This window comes from Micromys minutus (genome assembly GCF_963924665.1).
Source record: "Micromys minutus genome assembly, chromosome: 22".
Classification (NCBI taxonomy): domain Eukaryota; kingdom Metazoa; phylum Chordata; class Mammalia; order Rodentia; family Muridae; genus Micromys; species Micromys minutus.
The window spans coordinates 42,785,167-42,812,731 of NC_137957.1; the positions used below are offsets into that span (position 1 = coordinate 42,785,167).

At 36.0% G+C, this 27,565-nt stretch overlaps 2 protein-coding genes across 3 annotated transcripts in view; one reads left to right on the forward strand and one right to left on the reverse strand.

The window, feature by feature from the left end:
* The window catches only part of CHPT1 (choline phosphotransferase 1), a 27,559-nt gene extending 12,232 nt beyond the window's left edge, over positions 1-15,327 (forward strand). Inside the window, exons 3-9 of one of the 2 annotated variants that reach the window (XR_013975501.1) lie at positions 652-793; positions 5,309-5,393; positions 6,542-6,673; positions 9,860-10,018; positions 11,110-11,235; positions 12,688-12,891; positions 15,156-15,327. Coding sequence is in view for 1 of the 2 variants with exons in the window: in XM_080935882.1 (XP_080792008.1) it covers positions 652-793; positions 5,309-5,393; positions 6,542-6,673; positions 9,860-10,018; positions 11,110-11,235; positions 12,688-12,798; positions 15,156-15,200 (800 nt within the window). In the remaining variant the exon portion in view is untranslated. The remainder of the gene's footprint in view (positions 1-651; positions 794-5,308; positions 5,394-6,541; positions 6,674-9,859; positions 10,019-11,109; positions 11,236-12,687; positions 12,892-15,155) is intronic. The other variant, XM_080935882.1, reaches the window with a different exon arrangement.
* On the reverse strand, positions 15,182-27,130 carry SYCP3 (synaptonemal complex protein 3; the record flags this gene model as incomplete). Its single annotated transcript, XM_080935883.1, has 9 exons — positions 15,182-15,235; positions 15,360-15,464; positions 18,281-18,379; positions 21,114-21,213; positions 21,932-22,049; positions 24,316-24,350; positions 24,777-24,840; positions 25,402-25,544; positions 27,078-27,130. 9 exons carry the CDS (start codon positions 27,128-27,130, stop codon positions 15,182-15,184), a joined length of 771 nt encoding a protein of 256 aa, XP_080792009.1.
* Between the last annotated feature and the right edge of the window lie 435 nt (positions 27,131-27,565).

Below are 27,565 nucleotides of genomic sequence, written 5' to 3' on the forward strand. Positions count from 1 at the left end.
CCTGACTAGGACCAAGATGACCCCTCACTACCCTGTGCTTAAGCACAATTCTATTTCCATATCTGTAGTCTTGCAAAATTGCCTGTTGCCATGCCACATCCTGAAAAGTCCATCTAAAGACAGGAGAGGTGAAAATCACGGTCCATTCCTGGAGTCCCCTCCTTGAGCTTTTTAACTCAAGAACAGTTGTCCCCTCCATAAAAGTCTGCCTATAAAATGAACTAGGGTAGATCTCAGAAACGTACCTTCCTCACTCAGGCAGCCTGACCCACCCTACAGCTGAGTTCATCTTACTGTTGTTTGTTTTGAGACTCAGTTGAAACTGGAGCTCCCTGCCTGCTAGGCAACTGGTCTACCACTGCCTATCAGTCTACTGGTCTACCAGGTCCTTTGACTGTTTTGACCCAGGGCCTCACTAAATGGTCCATGCTAGTCTTAACCTACTATCTTCTTCTTAAGCAGTCCTTTGTCCTCCATATGTAAATCTGTATAAACAAACAAAAATTGAATTTTGCATTGTAAAAAAATTTCTTAAAAACGTATTGTATTTTAATGCCAAGATTATGTCCCTTAAAACCATATTTCTAAGCAAATTAACTCAGTACTTGGGGTTTATTTCTTAACTGTTTCTAAAATTGTTTTTTTTTTTAGTATTTATGGCCATCGGCGCTTCAATTGCTGTTCGCCTAGGAACACATCCTGACTGGTTGTTTTTCTGCTCTTTCGTTGGGATGTTCATGTTTTTTTGTGCTCATTGGCAGACTTATGTCTCAGGAGTGTTGAGATTTGGAAGGTAAGCATGTTTCTTAAGTTCTACATTATATGATGCAACCACATTCATTTTTATAATCTATAATGGTATCTGTTCATATTACAAAGACAAAGCTGTGTTCAGTAATTAAAATTCTTGTAATTTATCAGAATATCCATGAGCCATACCTCCAACTGATTTAGTATCTTGCATGTCATAGCTACATTATTTAACAATAATATTTTCTTCTGTCCTCTATAGTTATATTATTTGACAATATTTTTTCTTCCAATCTTCTCAGACTTACTAGTTCAAATAAGGATAGAAAAAATAATTTTTATTTATTTATTATACCAAATTTTTTTTAAAAGGATATATAGTACCTAACAGTATTGGGCTCATAAAATAATATGATGTTGAATCTATGGGTTTTTGTTGTTGTTGTTGAAGAATTTTAAATAAAACAACCAAAAAAACTTTAGATAAGGTTATATATGCAGCCCTGAATGGCCTGGAATTCACTATGTAGACAAAGCTGGCCTCACACTCATTAATATCCAATTGACTTAACTAAATGCTAGGATTAAAGGCACGGACCACCATGCAATATCTAAAAGTGATTTTTTTGGTCAAATTATTATATATTCTAAAAGAGAGAATCCCCCTCTCCCCCAACAGTAGTCACCAACAACAGATGATCCAAAGACTCGGCTATGGGAGACAGGTGAACACCCAATAGATGCTAGAGCTACATGCTGCTTAGTACATATACCTTGGGTACCTCCTCCTTAGACATCCTATTTATTTATTTATATATTTATTTATTATATATAAGTACACTGTAGCTGTCTTCAGACACATCAGAAGAAGGCATTAGATCCCATTACAGATGGTTGTGAGCCACCATGTGATTGCTGGGATTTGAACTCAGGACCTCTGGAAGAGCAGTCAGTGCTCTTCACCACTGAGCCATCTCTCCAGCCCCTTAGACATCTTTTTGTTAGCACACAAACAGATGCTGTGCTGTCTGTTGAGGATTTGTATGTGTTTATATAAGCATATACCTGTGCCTAATATGTTCTTAAATGACATGGACATAGGACAAAGTTTAACATAAATTTAACTAAAAACATATGGTGAAGCTCATTTCTCATATATGTTCTTTGCTTTCATCTAAAGAAAGGTCATTCCTTGATATTGACCTACTTTTCTAGCTGCTCTAGTCACTAGTTAAAACCCATGGCAGTGTGCATAGGTCACATATGACTGATACTGAAAATACCACAACACAGATATTGAGTCATAAGTGTCGTAGGTAGTCAGCTGTTCTAGGATAGTCAATTGTTCTAATACAGGCATTGGGAAATCACTTTAATTCCTGCCCCCCACCCAAAGGAAAAAAAAAAAAAAACAAAAAAACAAAAAACCAAAACAACCCACCTCCAAATAATTGATAGCTCATCTAACATGCTGGGTTCTTAGATGTTAACATTCCTCTTCCTTCCTTCAGTAAAGTACCACATATGACATCAGTGTGTTCACTTCGACCAATCCCCAGCTAGCTGCAAGTCTGTATTTGCTCGCCATTGCTGTTGCAAATACTGAACGTTGTTGTTCACATTTTCATTTGTGTGTTAAGAGTAAGTCCACTGTATTCCTTTAACTGTGCCCCCAAATAGCCCAGTCAAGAAGTTTTCTTCCATATTTTTCAAAAAAACAAATCCCTACGTTTACTATATTTGCTAAGAAATTATTATTCCTCTCATATCTAAAGACAGGTATCAAAGCAAAGATGTAAAGTAGGTAGACAGAAAAACTGAATTTAGGGGAAAAATGTAAATTGGAGATCTGGATTTAGCATGTCAGAAGACAGTCTTAATTAGAGATAAAGTTGTTGAAAAGATATAAAGTTGCAGATAGAATTCTGGAACCAGTATCTTAGGAGCATGAAGATTTGCTCTAGAACAGGACTGCTTAAGCTATTTCTGCTCGCAATTCCTTTATTCCTGAGAAATGACTATATGGAATATAGTATATGAGCTTATAAAAGGAATAAAAATGTTTACTGATAACAATCATGAGGAATTTTATTTTTAAACAAATACACAAATGTGTTTGGTTTATTAAAGACAAAAGCAATGGAATTGGAGAGGTGTCTCTGACCTGATTCTATTCCCACATAGCTCTTCATAGCTATCTGTAACTCCAGTTCCAGAGACTGAACCTTTCCCTTCTGCAAATGACACATGGGTATAAATGCTGGCAAAATACTATACAAAAAGTTAGGCAATGAAGACAAAAGCAGATTTGCATTCTAATGAGATAGATATGCTTATTTATTTTTACCTAGAGAGTAAATCTTGATTATCTGATATTGGAGGACATAGAGCATCTTCAACATTTTCAGAGCCAATCATTTGTTTGGCATTATAATTATCAGTGCTGATTTCACACAAACATAATACAAAATGTCAGAAGCATGTTTAGGGCTATTATACAAATAGTGTGGTAGTTTGAATAAGAATATCCTCCATTTGCTCTCAGATGGAATGGCTGGTTGGCTTTATCCCACTGCCTCATGGCAATTTCTCCCTTTCCACACTGCGGCCTAGCCTGCATAACTCTAAGAGTTCCACCCCATCTCCCTTTGTCCAGCCATTGGCTGCTGGCATCTTTATTAATCGATCAAGAACCAATTGGGGACAAGACTGCTAGTGTTTGGACACAGATTTCCTATTGAGTCAAAGCATGAGAACCAACCTTCAACAGACACCTAGCAAGATAAAAAGTCACAGTAGAACAGAGTCAGAATCTAGCAAAGTAGTTCAAAAAGGAGAGAATGACTCTCATCTTAAACATTATAGGCAGGTTATGCAAGATAATCACTGAAAATGAACCTCTGAGTAATTGAGAGTCGTTTGGGGATGTGACTCAATGGTAGCATACTTGCCTATCATGTGGAAGGACCTGGAATCCTCTCCAGCACTGAAAAAAGCCGTTTATTTAAAAAACTTCAGTAGAATAATGGGACCAAAGGCTAGACTCTAGTAAATTAACTGGCACCTATGAAGAGAGGAAGAGAGCATCGGTGTAGACAGATTTTTCAGTCTTCCAACTTCCATATCAGAACAGAAGAGTTTAACAGTTTCTAAGGAGCATAAGCTAGGGGGACTCATGAAGCTTTATTAGTGTCTTTGTTGAGAGAAATTTAAACATGTCTATATATGAAACAACAAAGTATCTGTAGAAACCAAAAAGTTATGGCACTGGTAACTTAATAAGGAAAGCTGTTAGATTTCCCTCTACTTCACTCATAAAATTAACTTAAATGTTTAAGAACTTGCCTTAGGTGAGTCTGGAGAGATGGTTTAACAGTTAAGAGCACTGGCTGCTCTTCCAAAGGACTCAAGCTTGGTTTCTAGCACCCACTTTGCAGTTCACGGCCATTTGTAATTCTAGTTCCAAGGGCTATAGCACCCTCTTCTGGCCTTTGTGGGCGCTAGACAAACATATGGTGCATATTACATACATGAAGACAAAACACCCATACACATAGATAGATGGATGGATGGATGGATGGATGGATGGATGGATGGTTGGTTGGATGGATGAATGGATGGATGGATGGATGGATAGATAGATAGACAGATATGTATGTACATACATACATACATACATACATACAAACAAACATACACACATACTGAGTGGCTCAGTGGGTTTGCTGCACAGTCATGGGGCCTGAGTTCGGATTCCCTGGCTCCACATACAAACAGGCACAGCCACAGTCATCTCTAGTCATGGTGCTTCCATGGTAGGACGGGAGGTGAAGACAGAAGGATCCACAGAGATTTGCAGGCTGGCCAGCCTGGCACATGCAGCCCCAAATGACAGAGACTAGTTTCAAACAAGACACAAAGTGAAGCCTAACACCTAAGATTGCCCTGTAACTTCCACATGAACCTGCACTCACATACCAATAATAATAATCAATCACAACAATAACAAACACTTTGCCTTATGTCATGTGATTACGTATGTATTATTATAAATGTTTTGTGATTTTTTTTAAGATTAACACATAATTCTTTTGAAAAATTTAAACTACATAAATACATCAAGTAGAAAATAAATGTCTGGGTACTACATAAAGGTACCTGGGTGTCCCCTCCAAGAAGACTGGGAGGGGGCAGTGGAGGGAGGGATTTGTAAGGGTGGGACTGGAGAGGAGGGAGCAAGCTGTGATTGAGATATAAGTGAATTTAAATAACTCAAAGGAAATGTCTTATTTCTGTAGGTTCAGTGACTTTGCAATGTATGTATGTTATACAGTAATTTACAACACAGCTGCCTATACTGATCTTTACCTGTGTGAGAGCAAATGTTCTTTTCTACCCAGCATAGTCTGCTGATACAGAATTCAGTGAGGGGTATAAAGGCATAAAACCATGTCTGTGTTGTTTGTTTGCACCTTAATCATAAGAGTATGTGATAACTCACCTTCATGTGCAGGACCTTTGTTTACAGACGCTCTCCGCTTTTGGCTCTTCTCTGTAGGGTGGATGTAACTGAGATCCAGGTAGCTTTAGTGATCGTCTTTGTGTTGTCTACTTTTGGAGGAGCAACGATGTGGGACTATACGGTAAATTTAAATATTCAAATTCATATTTAAATGCTTTTTACGGACACAGGAAGATATTAGATTGTTGCCTGTCTTTAGAAATCCTTGGAGTTTGTTTAACATTGAACTTTTGTAAGCTTTTACTTTCATATAATAATATTAATATTCTGTATGCTATCTTTATATTACATTTCTTTCTGTAATGAATGTTTATTGCATAGAAGAAAATCTCTCTATTTTCCTAATACAAAAGAGAAAAAATGCACTGAAATTACAAATACTTTAATAGAATTAGTAAAATATCCCTAAATATCCTCTGCTTCAATGCACATATATCAAACACATAGACACATTTTTAGAAATCAAACCTAGTCGTAACCCTGTGTTCCCCAAGGCATTCTTGCTCTTTCCCATATGAGCAATAGAATCAAGGACATTCTCCCACTGACCTGAATCTGCTGGCTGCTGAATGCGGACCAAGAAGCAGTTGGGCAGTTCTAGTCACTAAGTCAGGTGCACTTGTCTTCAATTTGCAATTGAGTCTTAAACATATGGGAAAAAAATCTCACACTGTGATAATTAGGTTTTCTATAGTTAGTGTTATCCTCTAGTTTCCAAAAATTTGGGCATCATTTCTCAAAGTCTATTTTCAAAGTATAATAGCCAATAGCATCAAGCAATTCATTATTATTGTTTTTTAAATCCTTTGCTGCCTTTGGAAGTTGTCTTGAACAACAGTTGACCAACAGGTAAATATATCACTAGAGGTTTAATCCTCGGTCTTAACTACAGTCTTTCTGCATGCACACACATGGTTTTTACCACATGTACAGTGCCGACCATGGTGTCTGCCTTTTCTCTGATGCTGCCTTTTAGAAGCTAGTAAATTCCAGTAAACAGTGCTTTCTCATGTTTAAGTCAGCTAAAGCCTTGCAAAACTAACTCTTTGATTACAATCCTATAAACAAACTGAACTGGTTTGGTGGATTAATTTTTCAGTTAGTAAAGAAAGCAGTGTCGGAAAAGTTCCTGTTCATATTGTAGGCTCTCAGGTTTGGTTTTGTGGAACAGGGTAGCCTGTTGTACACAATCATGTCCTGCTTCTTTCTGTTTAATAGGAAGAGAATTCTGTTGTGTTAACGGTTTGCTTGTTTCCTCTACCCCCAAAGATGCCTCTTCTAGAAATAAAACTGAAGATCTTTCCGGTTCTTGGAGTTGTAGGTGGATTAATATTTTCCTGTTCAAATTATTTCCATGTGATCCTTCATGGTGGTGTTGGCAAGAATGGATCTACTATTGCAGTAAGACATTACTCTCATCACCTTTCAATAGAAACACGGGACAAAGATAGACAAATGCCTCAAAACTCAAGAGTGGACAAAGAAAGCAATTATCTTGAAGAGTTTGTTTTAGACAAAAGCATTTTTAAAACAGTTTAGACTTAATACATTCTTCTTTGAGTGTTTTATAATTGCACATAGTAACCGTAAGCCTTACCCCTGCCATCTGCGTTCATTTTGAGCCTGGACCAAACCAGCAGCGAGGAGAATTGAGCTTAGTTCTGGATTGATTCCAAAGGCCAAAGGTTTCATAGATGAATTAGTTTATGACTTATACATTTTATTGAAATTTTACTGAAATTAAAACTAGTTAAGGAACTAGTCTGATAATTTGGAATTTAAATTTTAACTTCATTTCCAGAGTACATATGCTGTCTATTTTTTTTCTAGTTTGTGTATGCTATCATAATTTGTGGATTTATTTATATTTGTTTTAAAAAGTTGGGACTTTTGAGCCAAAAGAAAACAGTTTCTGACACTTTTGATATGTACATTTTTATTATCTCCAAGATAGTTGGTCATAAGAGGGTAGTACTTATACAGATGATGTTAGTTTTTGCAAAACTGTTAAAATGGCTTTTAAGAATGACTTTAAACCATAGCATTCTCTAATTTCTTTGGTTCTATGACTCAAAATTTCTGTCCTTGAAGCGTTTATTGATTTAAAACAAGGTTAATTTTAGGTTTTGTTTTTTTTTTTTTTTTTTTTGTTTGTTTGCTTGTTTGTTTTGGGGAGACAAGGTCTCACTCAGTAGATCTGAGAGCCCTGAAGCTTGTTGTGTAGACCAGGCCAGCCTCACACTTCTCACCCCTAGCTAGAATAAGATTTAATTATTAAGAGTAATAAACAGAAGATACAGTATTTTTAGTTACAAGAATTTTCAACTTTCCAAATAACTTGTAAACTGCCTCTCTCAGACAGTTTCAAATGTCTTCTATAATTAATAGTCTCAACATTTTAAGGTACCATTTATAATTCAAAAGCAAATAAAAAACCAAATTATAAAATTCATTTAGATATACAGGTTCTCATCTACTTGTAAAAACTGTTTTTGAGGTGTTTTTTTTTTCTGCTGACCTTCGTATAGTACAGTGCTTTAGGTCCTTGAGAATAAATATTGCTTGACAATGGGTAATAAAATAGAGCAATAACAGGAACAGAATGAGTTCTAATAAAGAAAATTAGATTTGGTAAGATTCAATATCACATAGAGAATATACCAAGAAATAATTATTAATTAAATGTCTGAAATATGAATTAAGTAAAACTTAAGCTAGGAAGTGATTTCTAACTGAAAATAGTGGGTTATCAACTAGAAAACAAACCAAGTAGGATATCATTACATAGTTGAAGCTGGCCTCACATTCCCACGCCTGGCCCTCCCAAACACTGGGATGGGTGCAGACTTTTTAAATTGAATTAAAGAGAAGAGCATAATATATAAAACACACAAAATAGTATTATTACTTAGAACAAGGTTTAAAACTTTTTTTGAGGCAGGGTCTCTTTTTACAGTCCTGGGTATAATTTAGAGTTAATTCTAGCTTAAAACATATAAACAGTAAGTCTCAGTGCTAAAGGGATTTCAGCATTTTGTTTAGGATAAGAGTTGATTTAAACTAAAGAAAGTTTAATGACTTAGAATATATAAATTTATATGTAGAAAGAAACCAGAGTTAAATTGAGCACTTCCTAGTCAATGATTTTAGTATTTTATAGCCAACAGGATAAGTAAGTTTATTTTAACACTTTTATAAAAATTGACAGTCTTAATTATTCATGGCCTTTGACTTAGTAAAAGTTCATATAAAATCTAATTGTCAGTTTTGTTTATTGTTAGAGCATGTATATGTAAATTTGAATCAGTATCTGTTGTGTCATATCATTTTCTGTAAAACCCAAAGATTCTGAGAAAGCTTGAATGAGGCCATATACTAGCTATGTTCTGTATTCTCTAGTTCTTTGCACAAAACAGATGTTCAAAGCCAGGCTTAGTGGCACATGCTTATAATACCAGCATTTGGTAGGTGGTGGCAGGATCAAGGATCAGTAACAATTAATTTGAGGCCAATTTGGGCTACATAAGACCCTGTCTCAAAAAAAAAAAAAAAAATGTTTGCAGTATTTTTTTCTCCTGTCTACTCTCCTAGAGAGCAGGTACTGTTAAACTTTCTAGGACTATAACTCTGACTGCCTGTAGCCTGAGAATAGCCTCTTCTTCTCAGGTCATAGAAAACAAAGGGTCACTGGTCAGTGGATAATTCCACAGAAATGGCCTCTTTTGATTGAATCCTTCTCCCTTCCTCCACAAGAGTATCTTGTTGGCTGAGAGACCTTGCTTCCTGGAGCTAACAAGTGTTTCATTGCTGGGGCTGGTGCTTCATACCCAGAAATAATCATAGATTCCCAGCCCCTATAATAACCCACTAGACCAGAAGCTACTATTACACAAAGAACACTTGGGAAAAATGTACTTTATATGAATATCCGCAGCACTGTGTAAAAATGGCAGTTTAGAGAGTATAAAATACCTAAATTGTCTTAAAAAGTCTTATAATTCAGATCTTCAATTCTGTCTTATAGCAACTTCCAAGTAGCTGCTTGGCATGCAGCATTGGCACCCTATATCCAAGACTTGGTTTGACTGTGCCACAAAAGGGTGCATACACCCTGGAATTACTTCCAGCTACTAAGGCTTGAAACAGTTTGAGAATTCTTGACCTTCCGTTTACATTTACACCTTGGTAGAAAGATGTCTATTTGACAGGTCGCTTTAGTGATTAATCCCTTGGGCCTGGCCCATTGCTATCCTGACCCTCTTCCAAGCTCCCATGATCATGACCATGGCCTTGTGTAAATATGGTTTGTCCCCAGAGTTGATTGCTTCCTCTACTTTAGAAAGATTATATTCCAAAGAATCATGTTTTTTTTTCTTACTAAAAATAAGATTAAAATGCCCAAGAAATGAAGGTTAAAACACATTCTGGTAATTTTCTTGGGCTTTTCAACATGTGTGTGTGTGTGGGGGGGGGATATAGTACATTACTATATCATTTTTCTTTATTCACAGGTCTTATACATTTACTATCAGTCAGGCTTTATATTACCTTTTGATGACAAGTGGTAATCTTTTTTTAATCTTTCAGGGCACTAGTGTCTTGTCACCTGGACTCCACATAGGACTAATTATTATACTGGCAATAATGATCTATAAAAAGTCTGCAACAAATGTGTTTGAAAAACACCCTTGCCTTTATACATTAATGTTTGGATGTGTCTTTGCTAAAGTTGCACAAAAATTGGTGGTAAGAAATTCTTTTTTCTTCTCCCCTTTTTAAAAAATTTACATTTCAAATGTTATCCCCTTTCCCAGTTTCCCCTCCATAAACCTCCTATCCAATCCCCCCTCCTTTTCCTTCTGTGAGGGTGCTCCCCACCCACCTATCCCCACCTGCCTCCCTGCCCTGACATTCCCCTACACTGGGGCATCAAGCCTTAGACTTAGGACTAAGGGCTTCTCTTCCCATTGATGACCAGCAAGGCCATCCTCTGCTACATATGCAGCTGGAACCATGAGTTTGTCCGTGTGTACTCTTTGGATAGTGATTTAGTCCCTGGGAGCTCTGGTTGTTGGTATTGTTGTTCTTAGGGGGTTGCAGACCCCTTCAGCTCCTTCAGTCTTTTCTCTAATTCCTCTATTGGGAACCCTGTTCTCAGTCCAATGGTTGGCTGAGAGCATCCGCCTCTCTATTTGTCATGATCTGGCAGAGCCTCTCAGGAGACACCTATATTAGGCTCCTGTCAGCATTGGCATCCACAATATTGTCTGGATTTCCAGGTGGGGGAGTCTCTGGATGGCCTTTGCTTCAGTGTCTGCTTCAAACTTTGTCTCTGTATTTCTTCCTGTGAATATTTTTGTTCTCCCTTTTAAGAAAGACTGAAGCATTTGCACTTTGGTCTTTCTTCTTCTTGAGCTTCATGTGGTCTGTGAATTGTGTAAGAAATTCTTTTTATAAAAGATTCATGATATATAAATATTATAGTCCTCACCCACAAATTTGGGAACAATTTCTTATAAAGTATTGTTTTTTTTTTATGGTGTCAGCAGCATAACAAATAGCTGTTTGTGCTGCAGGTAAAGCTGTGAGTTAATAGTGTATTCAATTCCTTTTTCAATAATACTCAGTTATAACTTTCTGATATCAAGGTGCTTAAAGATTAGAACTTTTAATAAGCTATCCTTTCATAAATAAGATTTATATTAAGTATTCCTTTATCAAATGTGAAATGAAATGTAATTGCCTTAATAGTAAATTAATGTCTTTCTTGTATCCTAAAAATTAGGGCAAAAATATTTAAAATTTAATAGTGAAATTATTTTGTTTTTTTTTTATAGATAGCTCACATGACAAAAAGTGAACTATATCTTCAAGACACTGTCTTTATTGGGCCAGGTCTTTTATTTTTAGACCAATACTTTAATAATTTTATAGATGAATATGTTGTTCTATGGATAGCAATGGTAAGTACTTTTTTACTTTTACTTTATATATATACATATATAGTATATATACTATATATATAGTATTAAGATCTATATTTATGGATTTTTTCCCTATCTATGGCTCATATATTTCCCTCATTAACTTTTATCAATTTCCTAGTAATATATGTGGATGTTTAGAGTCTACAGCAAATCTTTTGCTAATTTACATTAACCATCTGTTGCTAGACAGGTATTTTAAAAATCTGTTCTCTGTTCTGTGCATAAGCACTAGGATTTAATGACCCTTCAATAGGTTACACATTAAACTTCCTGGAGTAAATAAATTAACAGCCTACTATTAGTTAATATTCTGTTTAGTGTTCTGTTATTCCCAGTAGTGATATACATTTTTTAGTTCTTTCTAATGAGTAGTGAATGTTTTTAAGCAATATTCTGAAAACTGATAACTAATTTCTTTTAGTTTGCTGCCTATTCTTATGGCTCCAAAACAACCTAAATTTAACATCACATTTGTGGAAAACAATCTAAATGGGAAATTACTCAAGATAACTTGAAAAGTTGATGTAAGGATCTTTAAAAAAAGAAACTTTTTGAGAATTTCATACACACACACACACACACACACACACACACACACACATATATATTGATTGTATTCATTACTACACCTTCTTCTAACTCTACCCAGGTCCATCCTGACCCATCTAACAAACACCCCTCCTAACTCCTGTCCTTGTAAAAAAAATAATCCATTGAGTCCAATACACTAGTGGGTGTGGGAGCTTACCTCTATTCCTTTAGGAAGTGAATGAAGCTCATCTTGGTGAGCTTCTCTTTCTACTGAGCCATTCATGACCAACATCAATCAATAGCTTTTTCTGAACTGTTATTTTTTTAAGGTATTTGACTCTAATCTCATATATTACCCTTTAATTTTTTAATATAACAGAATTTTATGTATGCTTCCCTCAACTACAGCTTCTTTCCTAGGCCTTTTAAGTTTTTAAATGTCAAAGGGATAAAAATATGTGAACAGCCCCTTCATATAGGAAATGTGTGGCTTTATTGCCACAGAAAGCTGGAAGAATGTAGAATCAGAATCCTTAGGTCATCCTAAGTTTTAAGCATTTAAACTTTTTACCTCTATGATTCAAATTTCATAAATTTCTAGAACATCTGTACATTGAGCACAAACTTGTGATTCCAGAAACTGAGGTAAAAGGAGTTCAATGAGTTAAAGGCCAGCCTGGGCTACACAGTTAAAAGGCCAACCAGGACCTTATATCCCAGACCCTATTTTTAAAAAACCAAAAAACATGAAAGGCATGCACTCTAAAATACAGTATTTTTTTTGGTTAGGAATGTTAAGGACATTTGAGATGGGAGTTGGGGTTAATAGAAAATTAATTGTATTTTTTAAAAAGATAAATCATAACCCATTTTGTATTTTCTGTTTTGTTTCCAAAGGTTGTTTCTTCATTTGATATGATGGTATACTTTAGTTCTTTGTGCCTGCAAATTTCAAGACACCTTCATCTAAATATCTTCAAGACTTCATGTCAACAAGCACCTGAACAGGTTCACAAGCATATTGACTGACTAGTAGCCCAAGGAAAAGAGGAGAAGCAGTTAGGGGAACCCATGTATGAAGGATATCCCCCTATGCAGGAGGCTAGTATACTATCTATAAGGTTATGTTTAGATATAAAACATAAGTCTGTAGCTTTCATTATGTCTACATCAGTAATGAATCCCTTGTCATTGACTTATCACAGATGTTATCAATGTAATATAATATATGCATTAGAAACAAGAACAAAAATAAATTTAAATACCGAGGGCAATAAGAAATTGTACCCCAGTAAGTCTAAATAGCACTATATCTACAAAACACCTATTAGACTTGGGGTTTTGATTGCCAAAGGATTACACAAATATTCAGAACTTAAAAACTTCTAGCCATTGTCACAGTGACATCTGATTGATAAAACTTGAAAAGAGTTCATAATGCTAAGTATTTAATGATAATACTATAATTGAGCCAATTTCAAATACTGTGAAATTTGTGTGTACTAACCACTGTTCAAAATAGGTATGTACTAGTTGTATACATACTTTAGTGTACTATCTAGAACTTAAAACAGTGGTTGTGATATTCTGTTGTATTAATTCAGCATAACATGAATCTTTGAGGGTAACTTGTGCCTTAAACAATCTAAGTACAAAATTTATTTCCATGGGGGGGGGGGATAAAAAAGAACCTTAAATCCTTAAAGAAAGACAGTAGTTCAAATAATTGATAGGAAATTGGTAACTTGGAAAAATGGCAAAAAAAAAAAGATATAAAGGGGGAATAAACAAGTGTCAGTATTCAACACTAGGTACATTAGGTACTGATTATCTTTTCTATTCTCAGTTGAAAATACCAAAGATTCTCTTTATAAATACTACAATTACCTTAACACTCTTCAGACCTTATGACCCATATGACCTTATTTCTGATTTCATACAAAATTTCCATAGGCTATATACCATATAATGAAAGAATCAGACAGAGTAAACATATATTTTAAGTAACCCAAGCAAGAAAAGTGTATGCTTCTCAAAAGGTAAAAATATGTGAATAGAGAAAACACTATAACGTATCTTTGCATCTCTAACTCCTGGGTAAGATTCTCAAAGATCTTAAAGGTGTGAATGATGCTTAAGGTTTATAGTCCATGTTGCAGACATAGCTAAGTGGAAGAGTAAAATGCTTAGCATGGATGAGGCCCTGGCTTGATCTACTAGCAACGCACACCCCTTCCACCCCAAATAAAAAGGAATTGGGCTATCCTTTTAATGTCAAAGCTAATAGTAGAAGGGTAATTGTCTTCCTAGACAATAAAGAGTATTATATAGACTTGTTTGAAATCTTTAAAAGGTGGGTTATAGAACAAAATTTAAAAAGATAGTTTTCCTTCTAATGGGTATGTTTTATTCTGAATGATTCGTTGGATCCAATTTCAGCAAAACTAGAAAGCTCAAGTGACTTCAAAGAAATGTTGAAACAATTCAACATGAATTTGTTTTTCATGCTTAGAAATGAATATGAAATCAAACTTCAGAACATTTACTGGACGTTACAATGGAAAACATACCTAGGAAATTCATATTTGAAGACAGATATGAAGTACTTAAATCATAAATAACTTTAGCTGTGTTTGTGATAATGCTCTCAATCATCAATTAAATGGTATCTTGATAAACTTGAAGAAATGAAATTACTCATAAATCTATGTATTAAAGCTAATATTTAGAAACTTTTTCAGGTGTTTTAATTATTTTAGCATTCACGATTTATTTCAAAATATAAGCTTGAGTTCTTTTAATAAACTATATAGTAGACTCTCTTTTCTTTGAATTGGCAATCTATTATTTTAGTAGACATATGAAGTTATACACACAACAAATTCTCTAGGATTTTTTCCTTAAAGGATAACAGTGTAAACCACCAGTGGTGGCTTGTATTTGTTCCTGCTACTTGGGAGGCTGAGGTATAAAGAAAGATCTCTTACTCTTAAAAGTTTGAAACTAATCTGGGCAAGAGGGTTAGACTCTTATCTTAGAAATAAAAAACCCAGAACCATCTATATTTGGAACTTTGTACCTTGGGAGTGTTAAGAGATACACTGAAACCAGAACATAAATTTAAATCTTTATTGACACAATAGTGGAGAGAACAACTATTAAAACAAACAAACAAACAAAACCTGAAAGCTTGATACAGTGGAATAGCTGCTACTTATTCTACAGTTGTTTAAGTTTATTTAGAAGTTAACAGTAACAAAAATCTTCTACTTAAACAAGCTAATAATTACTGATGTTATAGTTTAAACTGTAATTACTAAAGGCATGCCTTTTAGCTAATGTTTTAATTGTATCATATTACATAGGTTCAAGTTCTTTCTTCAAAGACTCATCAGAATAACATGGATTGAAGAGACTTTCGAACATTTGCCATCTCTTGCTGCTGCTGTTTCATGAAAGGAGATATGAAACATGTTTAATTTTTAGTTAAATGTTATAAAATTTTCAACAAATAAAACATTTAAGTGCCTCCATTAATCCATATCTTTGCAATTTAAAATAGAACTTACAGTTTCCATCATAACTTTTTTTTGCAACATAGCCATTTCTTTTTTAAGTTCACTTTGGGTGCCAGTAAATAGATTATCATTATTCTTCTCCACATCTTCCAAATTCTAAAACACAAAAAAGCCCCTTTAGTTATAAACTGTAACTTTAACCAGAGGTTCTAAATTGTAAAATCTTCAAAGGTAAAAATATTTTCATTATTCAGAAAATGCTCATTATCCCAATATTCTAAGTAACTCATATAGACCAAATTTCCCACTATAAACAAGTAAATATATCACTCATTAATCAAATACAATTAAAATAAAACAGTAACATTATTGTCCAAAACAATCGCTTAATGAACTAAGGTCAAGGTGATGAAAAAAATGGGGAAGGGAACTAAACAAGATGGGAGAATTGCAAATTTGAGGCTATTCTGGGCAATGTAGGATCTTGTCTCAAAAGAATAAGAAAATGAAATTTATAAACACTGTAGCTGTTTTCAGACACACCAGAAGAGAACATCAGATCCTATTTCAGATGGTTGTGAGCCACCATGTAGTTGCTGGGAATTGAACTCAGGACCTCTGGAAAAGTAGTCAGTGCTCTTAACCACTGAAACATCTCTCCAGGCCCTCTACTAAGTTTTTTAAGACATCTGGGTATAATCTACTTATTGTGACTAAGAGTCGGTGTGACTTAAACTCACAAAAAGGAATAAAATATAGTATAAAGTCGTTAAAAGAAAATTATTAGACTTTTAAAAATTTTATATTTTCATCCATTTAGTGTATGTGTGTATGAGTCACACATATAACTGATTATATATAGCGGACAACTAGTGGGTACTAGGTTTTCTCCTAGTATATGGGTCCCATAGATTGAACTCTGCCCTAGTATTTTGTTTTTCAAGACAAAGTCTCATAATACAGGCGAGGCTCACCTCAAACTCCCTAATACTGTCTCAGGTTTAGAGAAATGTGTCATAACACCTAGCTAAACACTTTTTAAAAAATTAGTACTCATCCACCAAATATACGGTATTCTATTGCCTATTATGTAGAAAATACTGTTCTGTGGAGAACTAAAAAAAAAAAAAAAAAAAAAAAAATACACGAGTGTTTTTTTTTCCAATCAGATAAATTATGTAAACAACCTAACTTTATAAGAATGGAAATGCAACTCCTATAGCTATCTAGTGGAACATATAAATAATTCCTGTTTAGTTAATAAAATTATTCTATTTCATTAATTAAAAGGGAACTTAAGATATTCTAGAGGAATAGTATAACCAAAGGATGGAACTACGTAAGTCTATGGATTCAGAGAAAGCCATTATGTAGATAGTTTGGAGTAGTGTGCATGTATAGTTTGTACAACTAAAAATTTAGAAGGGATGACCATAGGCACATTTTCAGGTAAGAGATGATTTATTAAGATTATAGGTCAGAGTCAAAGAGTGGTCTGAAGTAAAGAGAAATCAGTGAAGAGTTTTAATAGGACAAAATGTGATGAGAAAGTAAAATAGTACAAGCAAAAGAATGAACAAATGTATTAAACAGCCTAGAGAAATGAACCCCTGTAGAGGTAAGAATTCTAGAATTTAATAACATTTCTTATCTTTTATAAGAATATAAAGAGTAGGGCTTTAATCCCAGCACTCAGGAGGCAGAGGCAGACAGATCTCTAAGTTCATGGCCAGCCTGTTCTACAGAATAAGTTCCAAGACAGCCAGGGCTACACAGAGAAACTCTTCTCAAAAAATATACAACAAAACCCCAGATATAGAGGACTTAAAATTATATTGACATTTCTACCAAATTATAACATTAATAATATTTAGAGAAATCTTTTCAAGTACAAGTCATAATTAAATTGTTCTGAAGGAACATTAGAGCAAGCTGACAAGGTCTCTTGGAAATACTTAATTAACTTTTCTGTTCATATTTATCTTTAATATTACTTACTATTAGGGAACAGCTTTTTAGTAAGCATATGGGTTAAGAGATAATTCTCAACTTACAAAGTCTTAATTAATCCTCAACTGTAATAAATTTTGGATAACTCCTCTCATATATAAGTTGGTATATAAAGTCAATGTGGTCACTGGAATAATTCTAAAAGCTAATATGTCAGAAAAGACCTATGATACATTTGAAAATGAGAAAATAACTCCAGTGGGTGCTTCCTATTAAAAATACACCGGGAATACTGGGATGAAAAACTGCAGAAATAATTTACAGACTTACTATTTTCAGTTAAAAAATACAATGGTTAAAAGGTGTTATTTAATAAAGTATGGACTAACTATATAAGAACTTTTTAAGGTAAAATTCCTACTTTACCATTTACTGTCTTGAATAATCTTCATAGGACCATAGATCTTTACAGACATATTTATTACTTTGGTCACAAACAATTCAAAATAGAAATTTAAAAAATGAAAACATTTCCCATGAATTTGCAAAAAAAATCCTTAAATTATGGTTTATAAGTATATATATGTTAGGGGCAGGAAATGGCTCAGTGGTTAAGAATACTTGTTCTTATAGAGGACTTAGGTTTGATTTCCAGCACCTACATGGAAGGTTACAACCATCTGTAACTTTAGTTTTAAAGGATCTATTACCCTTTTCTGACCTCTGTGTGCAGTAGGCATATACATGGTGTACAGACATACATATAAAAACACTTTAAAGTCGTTTAAAAAAAAACACTCATATACAATATTAACGAACATAAGGTTACCTGGATGTGGTGGCACACATCTTTAACACCAGGTGTACTTGGGAGGAAAAGGCAAAAGAATCTCTGTGAGTTTGACACAGCCCAGTCTACATAGCAAGCTCTAGGTCAGCCAGGCAATATAGTGAGTCTTGTTTTAAACAAAAACAAAGGAGACCCAAAATAAAACAAAAACATGTTACTGTGTATAACTCACCTTTATGAACTGCTCATGTATCTGTTTGATTGCTTTCATTCTTTGGCTCTGAACAATTCTAGACTGCTGAAAAATCTTTTGTTGTTGTCGGAAAAGATTCTATAAACATTAAAAAAAGTGATAATTATTTGGTAAAAGTATTTTTTTATAGTGGACTTCATGCATGGTAGGCAAAAGCCTAGCTCTATTGCAGTCATTATTAAATTCAGCAAAAAGTAATTACACATTAAACTAAAAGTCATAGTTTAAGGTTAATAACTAGTATTTTAACAACTATTATGACTAAGCTTAAGTACTTTTCACCACTAACATGCACTATAATAATCCTATCAGTCAAAGGGTATATATACATTTAAAAAATGTTTTGTGTGCCTGAGTATAAGGGTGTTGGATCCCCTGAAACTGGAGCTACAGGCAATTATGAGCTGTCATTTGAGTGCAGAGAACCAAACCTGGGTCATCTATAAAATCAATAAGAACTCTTTGTATATGAGCCATTGCTCTAGCCTCAAATTTCAGTTTTTTTTTTTTTGTTTTGTTTTGTTTTTTGAGTCTAGGTTCCAGTGTTGTACAGCCATACTTGGAACTCTTCCTACCTCAGCCTCCTAAACAGCCTGGATTAAAGGAGTATATCATTATAAAAGACTGAATATGAAATCTCAGTTTTCAAGGCTTTGAGACAGGGTCTAAGCTGGCCTTAAATTTACTGTGTAGTCAAAAATGACCTTGAAGTGCTAGATCCCTTTGCCTCTAACTCTCAAATGCTGGGATTAAAGATATGGTTTATTTACTGAGTTTGTGGAAAGTGAAAAATACACTGGTTTATGTAGTGATGGGGATCAAGCTCAAAGCTTTGTGCACACTAAAGTCTACCAATGATGTACATCCCTAGCCCAAGACTATCTTATTCTTAGTAATTTCGATGAATTACACAGATGTTTTCTGGCTCCTTAATCTATTCTCCACAAGTGCCTTTGTCTTATAGTACCCTTAATCCATTCACTCACATCCTCATAGAGACTTTTCCATTATAAATGGCATAATATAACCTTTCTATAGTATTTTATGTAATAACAAAATATGTTAATTGCATGTTAATATTAAATATTTTGAGTCCCTTAAGTACTTAAGTCCCTTAAAACTCAATTTAGATATTCATCAGTCATATCCAAAGTAGAGGAAACTGAAACATAACAGGAAATTACCTGTTGTTTCATAGCTAACTATTGTTCAAGCAGAAGCAGAATTTGATTCCAAATATGTTTCTATAACCAGGCTCTAATCACTGTACATATGGTTTCTCTAGTATACCATATATTCAACTCTGCCTGCCTCTGGCTAACTCTTTAGTACTATAGTATAGTTCAATCTTAGTTCAGGACTAAACACTGCATTCTTCCTTTTACTGCAATTCCCACATTAAGTTGCACAACACTCCTTTGCATATACATTTTGTTGCCTTCTGACTGTCACATTTACTTAGCTTTATAAATCCCTATCTTGTAAAACTCATCTCGTTACTCCACATGATGGTATTACTCTTCACTACGTGATGATCCTACCAAATCAAATAGAATCCAGAGAGAACAGTTTTTTATTATCATATACATCTACCACCACCTATATCTGTTTGTATTCATACTCATATACTCTATTCCTCTTGTTTCTAAGGATAACCATACTCAGTCCAACTTCTTGTCTTTTCCATTCTCAAGAATTCAGCAGTGCCCCCCTTCTGTTACTATTAAAATTCTCTCTGTAGCTAGACATGGAGCTGCAGGCATATAACCCCTAGCTTCTTTTAAGGTGGAGACAGGAGGCCAAAAGTTAAAATCCTACCTAGTACAAGACTAGTCTGGGTATCTTGAATTCTTATCTCAAAATGAAAGGTTAAAAAGGAGAACATAGTGTAGTGGTAGAACAGTTTTGTGGGCCTCGGTTTAATCTGCAATACCAGAAATAAGTTTGTTCCTCATAATTCCTGTCAGTACATAAACATGCACTTGGGAGGCAAAAGTAGGTAGAACTCTGAGTTCAAAGTCAGCCAACACTACAAACCTTTCTCTAAACAGAATGAGTGGGGTTACCTTCCAATATCAGTGGAGATAGAGAAATAATACAATCTGGATAATTTAAAGTAAACCATATTCTGGGTGGAGGCTATAGCTCAATGATAGCATGTTTTAGTAGGCTGCACAAAGTGTCTAGATTCGGTCCCTAGCACTCGGGGTGGGGGTGGGGGTAGTCTTGGTGGTGGAAGGGAACGAGGAAGTACAAGGTAAGCCATGTTATGTCTACAGTCATTTGCTAGGAATGAGCAAATGATACGAACTAGATTAATTAAGTTACACTCACATAAATTTTCTGCCAAAAATATTCAGAAAGATAATCTCAGTCTGTACAGTCACTAAATTTGTAGTAAGTCTAGAACTGGGAGAATTAACTTAGTACATTCATGGAGGCCTAGCAGCAGAGCTCAGTTGACACTATAATAAGCAAACTTTCCCTACCCTCCATCGACTGCATTATGTCTAAAGCTAATTTATCTACAAATTCTTTTATATAAACTAGTAATTCTTTTATCCAGTGACAAGTTTCTGTTACTTAAAATTCCAAGAATATTAGTTGATATCCTTAAGAAGACCAATGCTTTTAAGAATATTAATATTGTATGTGCTTATATTTCTGTGGTTTATCATTTGACAATAGCAAAACATGACAATGGGTAATAAAACTTGTCTTAGTTCTATGGACATAATATAAGACTATGTTCTTTACTTCTGCTGAGGCTTAGTTTTAATAGACTAATTATAAAGTCAGTTGTGATACTAACAGTTAGTTTTTCTCCTTGTTCCTCAAATTTCTGCATATCCAGTTCCCACTGCTGCAACACACTCATAAATTGCTGAGAATATTCATTGTTAAGCTTCTGTCTGTAAAAATTAATGAATCCTGTCAAATTTCATACCAGTGTGAAAAGAACATTTAAGACAAATTTAATTCTTATATCTTATGCTGTAAAAAAGAAATAATTGTTTAAGTACTTTGATAAGAAAATTTAAAAACTTACATTGATTTTGGTATTTTTTCCTAACAGATGTCTTTTCACATGCTTTAGCTCTTGACACTAAGGAAGTTTTATTTTATATTTTCCAGAAAACTTACTTTTAATCTCCAAGGAATTTTTCACTTTTCCTACTGAATATAGTTCTGATAAGCAAATTATTTCACTTAGGCTGCCTCCCCCATTTTGACATGGTAAAGATTTTTAGTACAAAGTAATAGTCAAGTTGATTAAAATATGTAAATTAATTATGATATAAAACATTTTTTCTATATTTTCAGTTATCAAATAGTAGTTTCTATGACATTTACTTCTTTTATTCAAGTACTATATTTCCACAATGAATATAGATCAATAGCCTTCAAGTTATTTAAACGGAGGGAAAAAAAAGCAATCTCCACTGACTTCTGAGAAACATCTCAATTCTATGAAGGCATGTGGTTATAGGACTACTTGATTAAGAAAAAAATAAAAGCCAAACATTTTTACTAGAGACTCTAATAAGCAGATGATACTTATTTTCTGTAGGTAATTTGCACCAGGACATACTAAGAAATGATAAAGATGTAGTTCTCTGAAAACCTTACATTTCCTCTTGTTGTGTTTTCCAAATTTGCTCAATTTTCTGGTTACTGGCTTTGAAAGAAGCTTTGGTATACATTTCTATTCTTTTCCTCTTGGCAATAAGAGCTTTGTTGATGTCAGCTATATTGAAAATAAAAATTGAAGTTTAATGTTGACATAGTCAAGTAATATAATTATGGATTCATTCAATAATATCAAGGAGATTTAAAGTTAAATTTAGGGACTAAGGAGTTCAGCAGAAGAAAAAAAATTGTTCTGGGCCTTATTGTCACATGCCTTTAATCCCAGCACTTGGAAGGCAGAACTCTGTGAATTTTAGGCCAGCCTGGTCTGCATCGTGAGTTTCAGGCCAGTCAGGAAACATAACTATCACAAATACACTTAAACGCTTGCCATAGCCTGACAGCCTAAGGTTGATCCCAAGAATCCATGGTGGAAGGGGGATTACCAAGCCCTGAAAGATAACATCTTCCGCAGTGGAAGAGGAGAGACAACTTCCAAAAGTATCCTCTGACCTGTACAGGCATACTATTACACACGTAATAGAAGACCCACACTCACACATATACATCACATACAAATCATAAAATTTTAATTAAGATATTATAATTTAAAATAACACCAATGCTTTGTATTTTAGAACACTTAGAAGTTTGGATTTTCAGACTGAGGCAGGTTAGCCAGTAAAATCTATGCAAATATTACAAAATCCAAAAATGGCTGAATTCTGAAACACTAGTCCTAGATATTTTAGAATACATAAAATACCCAAACTTATCTCAATTCTTATTTTTATAACTGAGGTAAAATGTAAATTTAATGATAATAAAAATAAAGGATCAAGGCCAGACTTATGAACAAACAGTAATAAAGGTTAAATATTTCTAAATTTATAGTATATCCTCCATTTGATAGACCATACTTGGTGTAATTGTTAGAACTTTAGAACTCATTATCAGAAATACTAAATTTAAAAAAATCAAAAAAGATTATTAGTAAAAATTTTAAAACCAATAATATTAAACATTTTTTATAAAAAAATCTAGGGAAATATCTAAATAAGGCATCTGGGAATACTTTATAATATTTTAATGGAGGACTTTTTTCTTTTAGTTTTTTGTTGTTGTTGTTTTGTTTTGTTGAAGTGAGGTTTCATGGCATAGCCCTCTCTAGTCTGGAACTCACCATGGAGATCAGGTTAACATCAAATTCAGAGACCCTCTTGCCTCTGCTATCCAAGAGCTGGGTGTGTGCTGCCAAGCCCAGTTCACAGTGATTTGTATAGGGCATTTTTATCACTAATAAATATGGCTGTTTATTAAAAATTTAATACCTCACTGTTTGCTATACATATATTTTACCATAAGTTACCTATTAGTGACTATGATGTAACTATATTATATATTTTGTATTTTCAGGATTTAAAGTAAATTTATAAAGCAAGCAGTTTGTTACTACCAAAATAGAGCAATTCTTATAAAGACATGATGGTATGAATAATGCCTATAGAAACAACTGTTCTTTCTAAAAGAGTATTTGGGGGATGGTTGAGTATTTGGCTCAACAAGTAAAGGTGTTTGTAGCAAAGCCTGACAATTTGAGTATTATCCCCAGGATCCATCCATATGGTAAGAGGAGACACTGACTCCAATAAGCCATCTTCTCTCCACTCATGCACCATGGCATACTACTCACCCCCCTCCTGAAATGTTTAAAAAAAGTATATTCTTCTAATCTAGTCAAGATAACTGGTACCTGTAATCTCAGCACCCACAAGTTTGAAGAGATACACAGTTTAAGGTCAACCTAGACAGACTAGCAAGTTCCTGTCTCAAAAAGAAGCAAATAAGCAGAGTTCTGTCTTCTAATTAAACTCATAAAAACCAGTATTTAACACTTAAGGTCTTTGGCTCTGGTTATACATTTTTTTACTGTCTAAAGTCTTTTTACTTTCAGTTACATGCATTTATTACTATAAAAATAATAATAGTTCTTTTTCATTGTTATTGTTTCTTGTTTTTGTTTTGAGGCAGGATCCTCAGTGTAGCCCTGGCTGTTCTGGACTCACTTTGTAGACCAAATTGGCTTAGAACTCAGAGATCTGCCAGCCTCTGCCTCCAAAATGCTGGGATTAAAGGCATGCATATATATATAATCACTTTTCTGTGAATATAAAGAAGTTAAAAAACTTTCCCCTTCTATTTTTCTAAAATCCTTAATATCATGAAAAGGTTAAGAAAGAAAATCTATGACACTAAATCATATTTATGCAAAACCCTATAGATAAAAACAAAGTATTAATATTCACATAGTGACCTCATTTTCTATTATACAATTATTATACCATTTTATATAATTTTTTAAAATATGTCTCCCAAAAACATACCTCCAAATTTTTCCAGCATATTCTGTACTTCACCTCTGTGAAAAATTAACAGTTAAAAAATTAAGACCAGGAGTATATTTCAGTGGTGAAACATTTGCCCAATATGCTCAAAGCCCAACATCATTTAAAAATAAAGCAAAAAAAATTATAGATTTACAATATACTTGTTTTGGGAGAAATGCCACATGATGAGTATTTTATATCACCACTCACTAGATAAACTAAAGTAAACTTTTCTTAAAGTACTTTACTGAGCAAAGAAAACATCTGTGGGGCTTAGTGAAATAGTTCAGTTAGTTAAATGTTTTCTCTGCAAGCATAAACACTTGACATTCAACCTCCATACAAAGTACTCATTGTGCATGTGACACATGCACGCATGCATGCATGCATGCATGCACGAATACATATACACACGTGCACATGCTCACCCTCAAGTACTTTTTTTAATAACATCTTACCCCACATCTTCAATTGCTCCTGCAGATCTTTTCTTTCCATGTTTATCAATTACTGGAGTCTTTTCTATATTGACAAAATAAATTGTGACATTAAATATGCTATTTTGGTAATGAAATCTATTTTCAGTCCTTTCAGGATTTTGTAACAAATTTTTGTAACAAATTTTAAAAGCAGATAAATGTTTTTTTTTTTCAGGAAAATTAATTTATATCACAATTCAGGACCCATTTTTTAGAAGCAAAATTTCAAGTATGGTCATGTACTGTTTACTAACATGTTGGAACTACAAAGATAAAGAATACTCTTTGAAGTGTTACAACTGTGCTACTGAGATAGGGAGATCTCATAAGAAACAAAGTATGGGTGCTAAAGAGATGGCTCAGAGTTTAAGAGCCTGGCAGTTCTTCCAGAGGTCCTGAGTTCAATTCCCAGGAGCCACATGGTGGCTCAAAAACCATCTATAATGGGATCTAATGCCCTCTGCAGATAACAGTACTCATAAATAAATCTAAAAAAAAAAGAAAGAAAGTTATGTGGAAATGCTTTCTTAATTCAGTTTAAGTGTAGTAAGTTCAAAATAAATGTACTCTAGAACATTGTTAGTACCCAACATTACATATTTACCATCAGCAACATCTTCTTCTGAACCAGACAGATCTTTATTTTCTTTCTCAAAGTCAAAAGCTTTTTTAGGCTGATCAACCAATGGTGGCTTCCCAGATTTCCCAGAATGCTTTCTTCCACCAGGAACCATCTTTAGATGTTTGCTTGTTTAAAACAAAAACAGCAAAAATCCCCAAATCTCTAGTGCAAGCCCTTAATTCCCTGCTCCCAAATCCTTATTTTCTAGGCCCACCTAATCCCCTAGGCTGCCATCCCTAATTCCCAATGTTCCTCCTCCAGATTCCCTTAACCCTTGACCCCTAATTCCCTATTAACTTCCTTAGGCCTTGACCTTTAATTCCCTCAGCCTGAACCTAACTCCCTAGATCCTGACCCCTACTTCCCTAAGCCCCGACCCTAATTCTCTCAGCCATGACCCCTAACTCCCTATTCCTGTTTCTTAAGCCAATGACTCCTAGTTCCCTAGACCCTAAATCCTAGATCCTGTCTCCTAATTTTCTTAGCCCACTACTCCAATTCCTTAGGCTCTGACAGCTAGCTCCCTTGCCCCACCCCTAGTTCCCAGGGCCCTGACCAACTCCAACTCCAGTCAGCCCAAACCCCAACTTCCTTTCCCAGACCCCCAGCTCCCTCGGCTCGACCCCCAACTCCCTCGACCGGACCCCCAACTCCCTCGGCCGGACCCTTCAACTCCCTCGGCAGGGCCCTCAACTCCCTCGGCCTGACCCCCAACTCCCTCGACCGGACCCCCAACTCCCTCGGCCGGACCCCCAACTCCCTCGGCAGGGCCCTCAACTCCCTCAGCCAGACCCCCAACTTCCTCGGCAGGGCCCTCAACTTCCTCGGCCTGACCCCCAACTCCCTCGGCCGGACCCTAAACTCCCTCGACCGGACCCCCAACTCCCTCGGCCGGACCCCCAACTCCCTCGGCAGGGCCCTCAACTCCCTCAGCCAGACCCCCAACTTCCTCGGCAGGGCCCTCAACTTCCTCGGCCTGACCCCCAACTCCCTCGGCCGGACCCTAAACTCCCTCGACCGGACCCCCAACTCCCTCGGCCGGACCCTCAACTCCCTCGGCAGGGCCCTCAACTCCCTCGGCCTGACCCCCAACTCCCTCGGCCGGACCCTAAACTCCCTCGACCGGACCCCCAACTCCCTCGGCAGGGCCCTCAACTCCCTCGGCCTGACCCCCAACTCCCTCGGCCGGACCCTAAACTCCCTCGACCGGACCCCCAACTTCCTCGGCCGGACCCTCAACTCCCTCGGCAGGGCCCTCAACTCCCTCGGCCGGACCCTCAACTCCCTCGGCCGGACCCCCAACTCCCTCAGCAGGGCCCTCAACTCCCTCGGCCGGACCCTCAACTCCCTCGGCCGGACCCCCAACTCCCTCAGCAGGGCCCTCAACTCCCTCGGCCGGACCCTCAACTCCCTCGACCGGACCCTCAACTTCCTCGGCCGGACCCTCAACTTCCTCGGCCGGACCCTCAACTCCCTCGGCCCGACCCTCAACTCCCTCGGCCTAAACTCCAGTCCCTCAGCCCCTGCCTGCCCCCACCGGCCAAGGTTGGTGACCCACCCTCGGTGAGGCAGTCAGGCCTGACTTGCTGAGGCGCCTTCCTCCCTGGCAGGACTCCTCCTCTTCCCGAGGCCTAAGCTGTCACTACCCGGCTCCTTACTTCAGCTGCTCTGGTGAGCAGTCGACGTCTTCGTCTCCGCAGCCTCGAAGCATCTGAGGAAACCTGGCTTTTGGGCGGGAGAAAATACAGCCTGGCCTTGGCCAAGCTCTCTGCTGATTGGCTGAATGCTATGGGTACACTCGCTTACGTAGTAGCCCCGCCCCCTTGGCACATGCTCCATGCCTGTTTTCACGTGGTAGCCAACGGCAGCGGCACGGTGGGCGGGGCACTTCCATGACAGACACATCACGACCGCTACTTTTCAGCTTTTCGTTCCTGGCTCTCCCAGCCCACCTGATCTCCTGTCTTTGCCCACGGTTCCTCATTCACACCTATATAGAAACTGTAAATTACCCATCTTCCATTTTCTGATGTCTTTGTTTGATTCTTTGTTGTTTTCTGATACAGGGTCTCACTCTAACGCAGGCTGGCTTCAAAGGCATGGTAGTCTTGCCACCGCTTTCTAAATGTTGGGATTATAGAAGTAA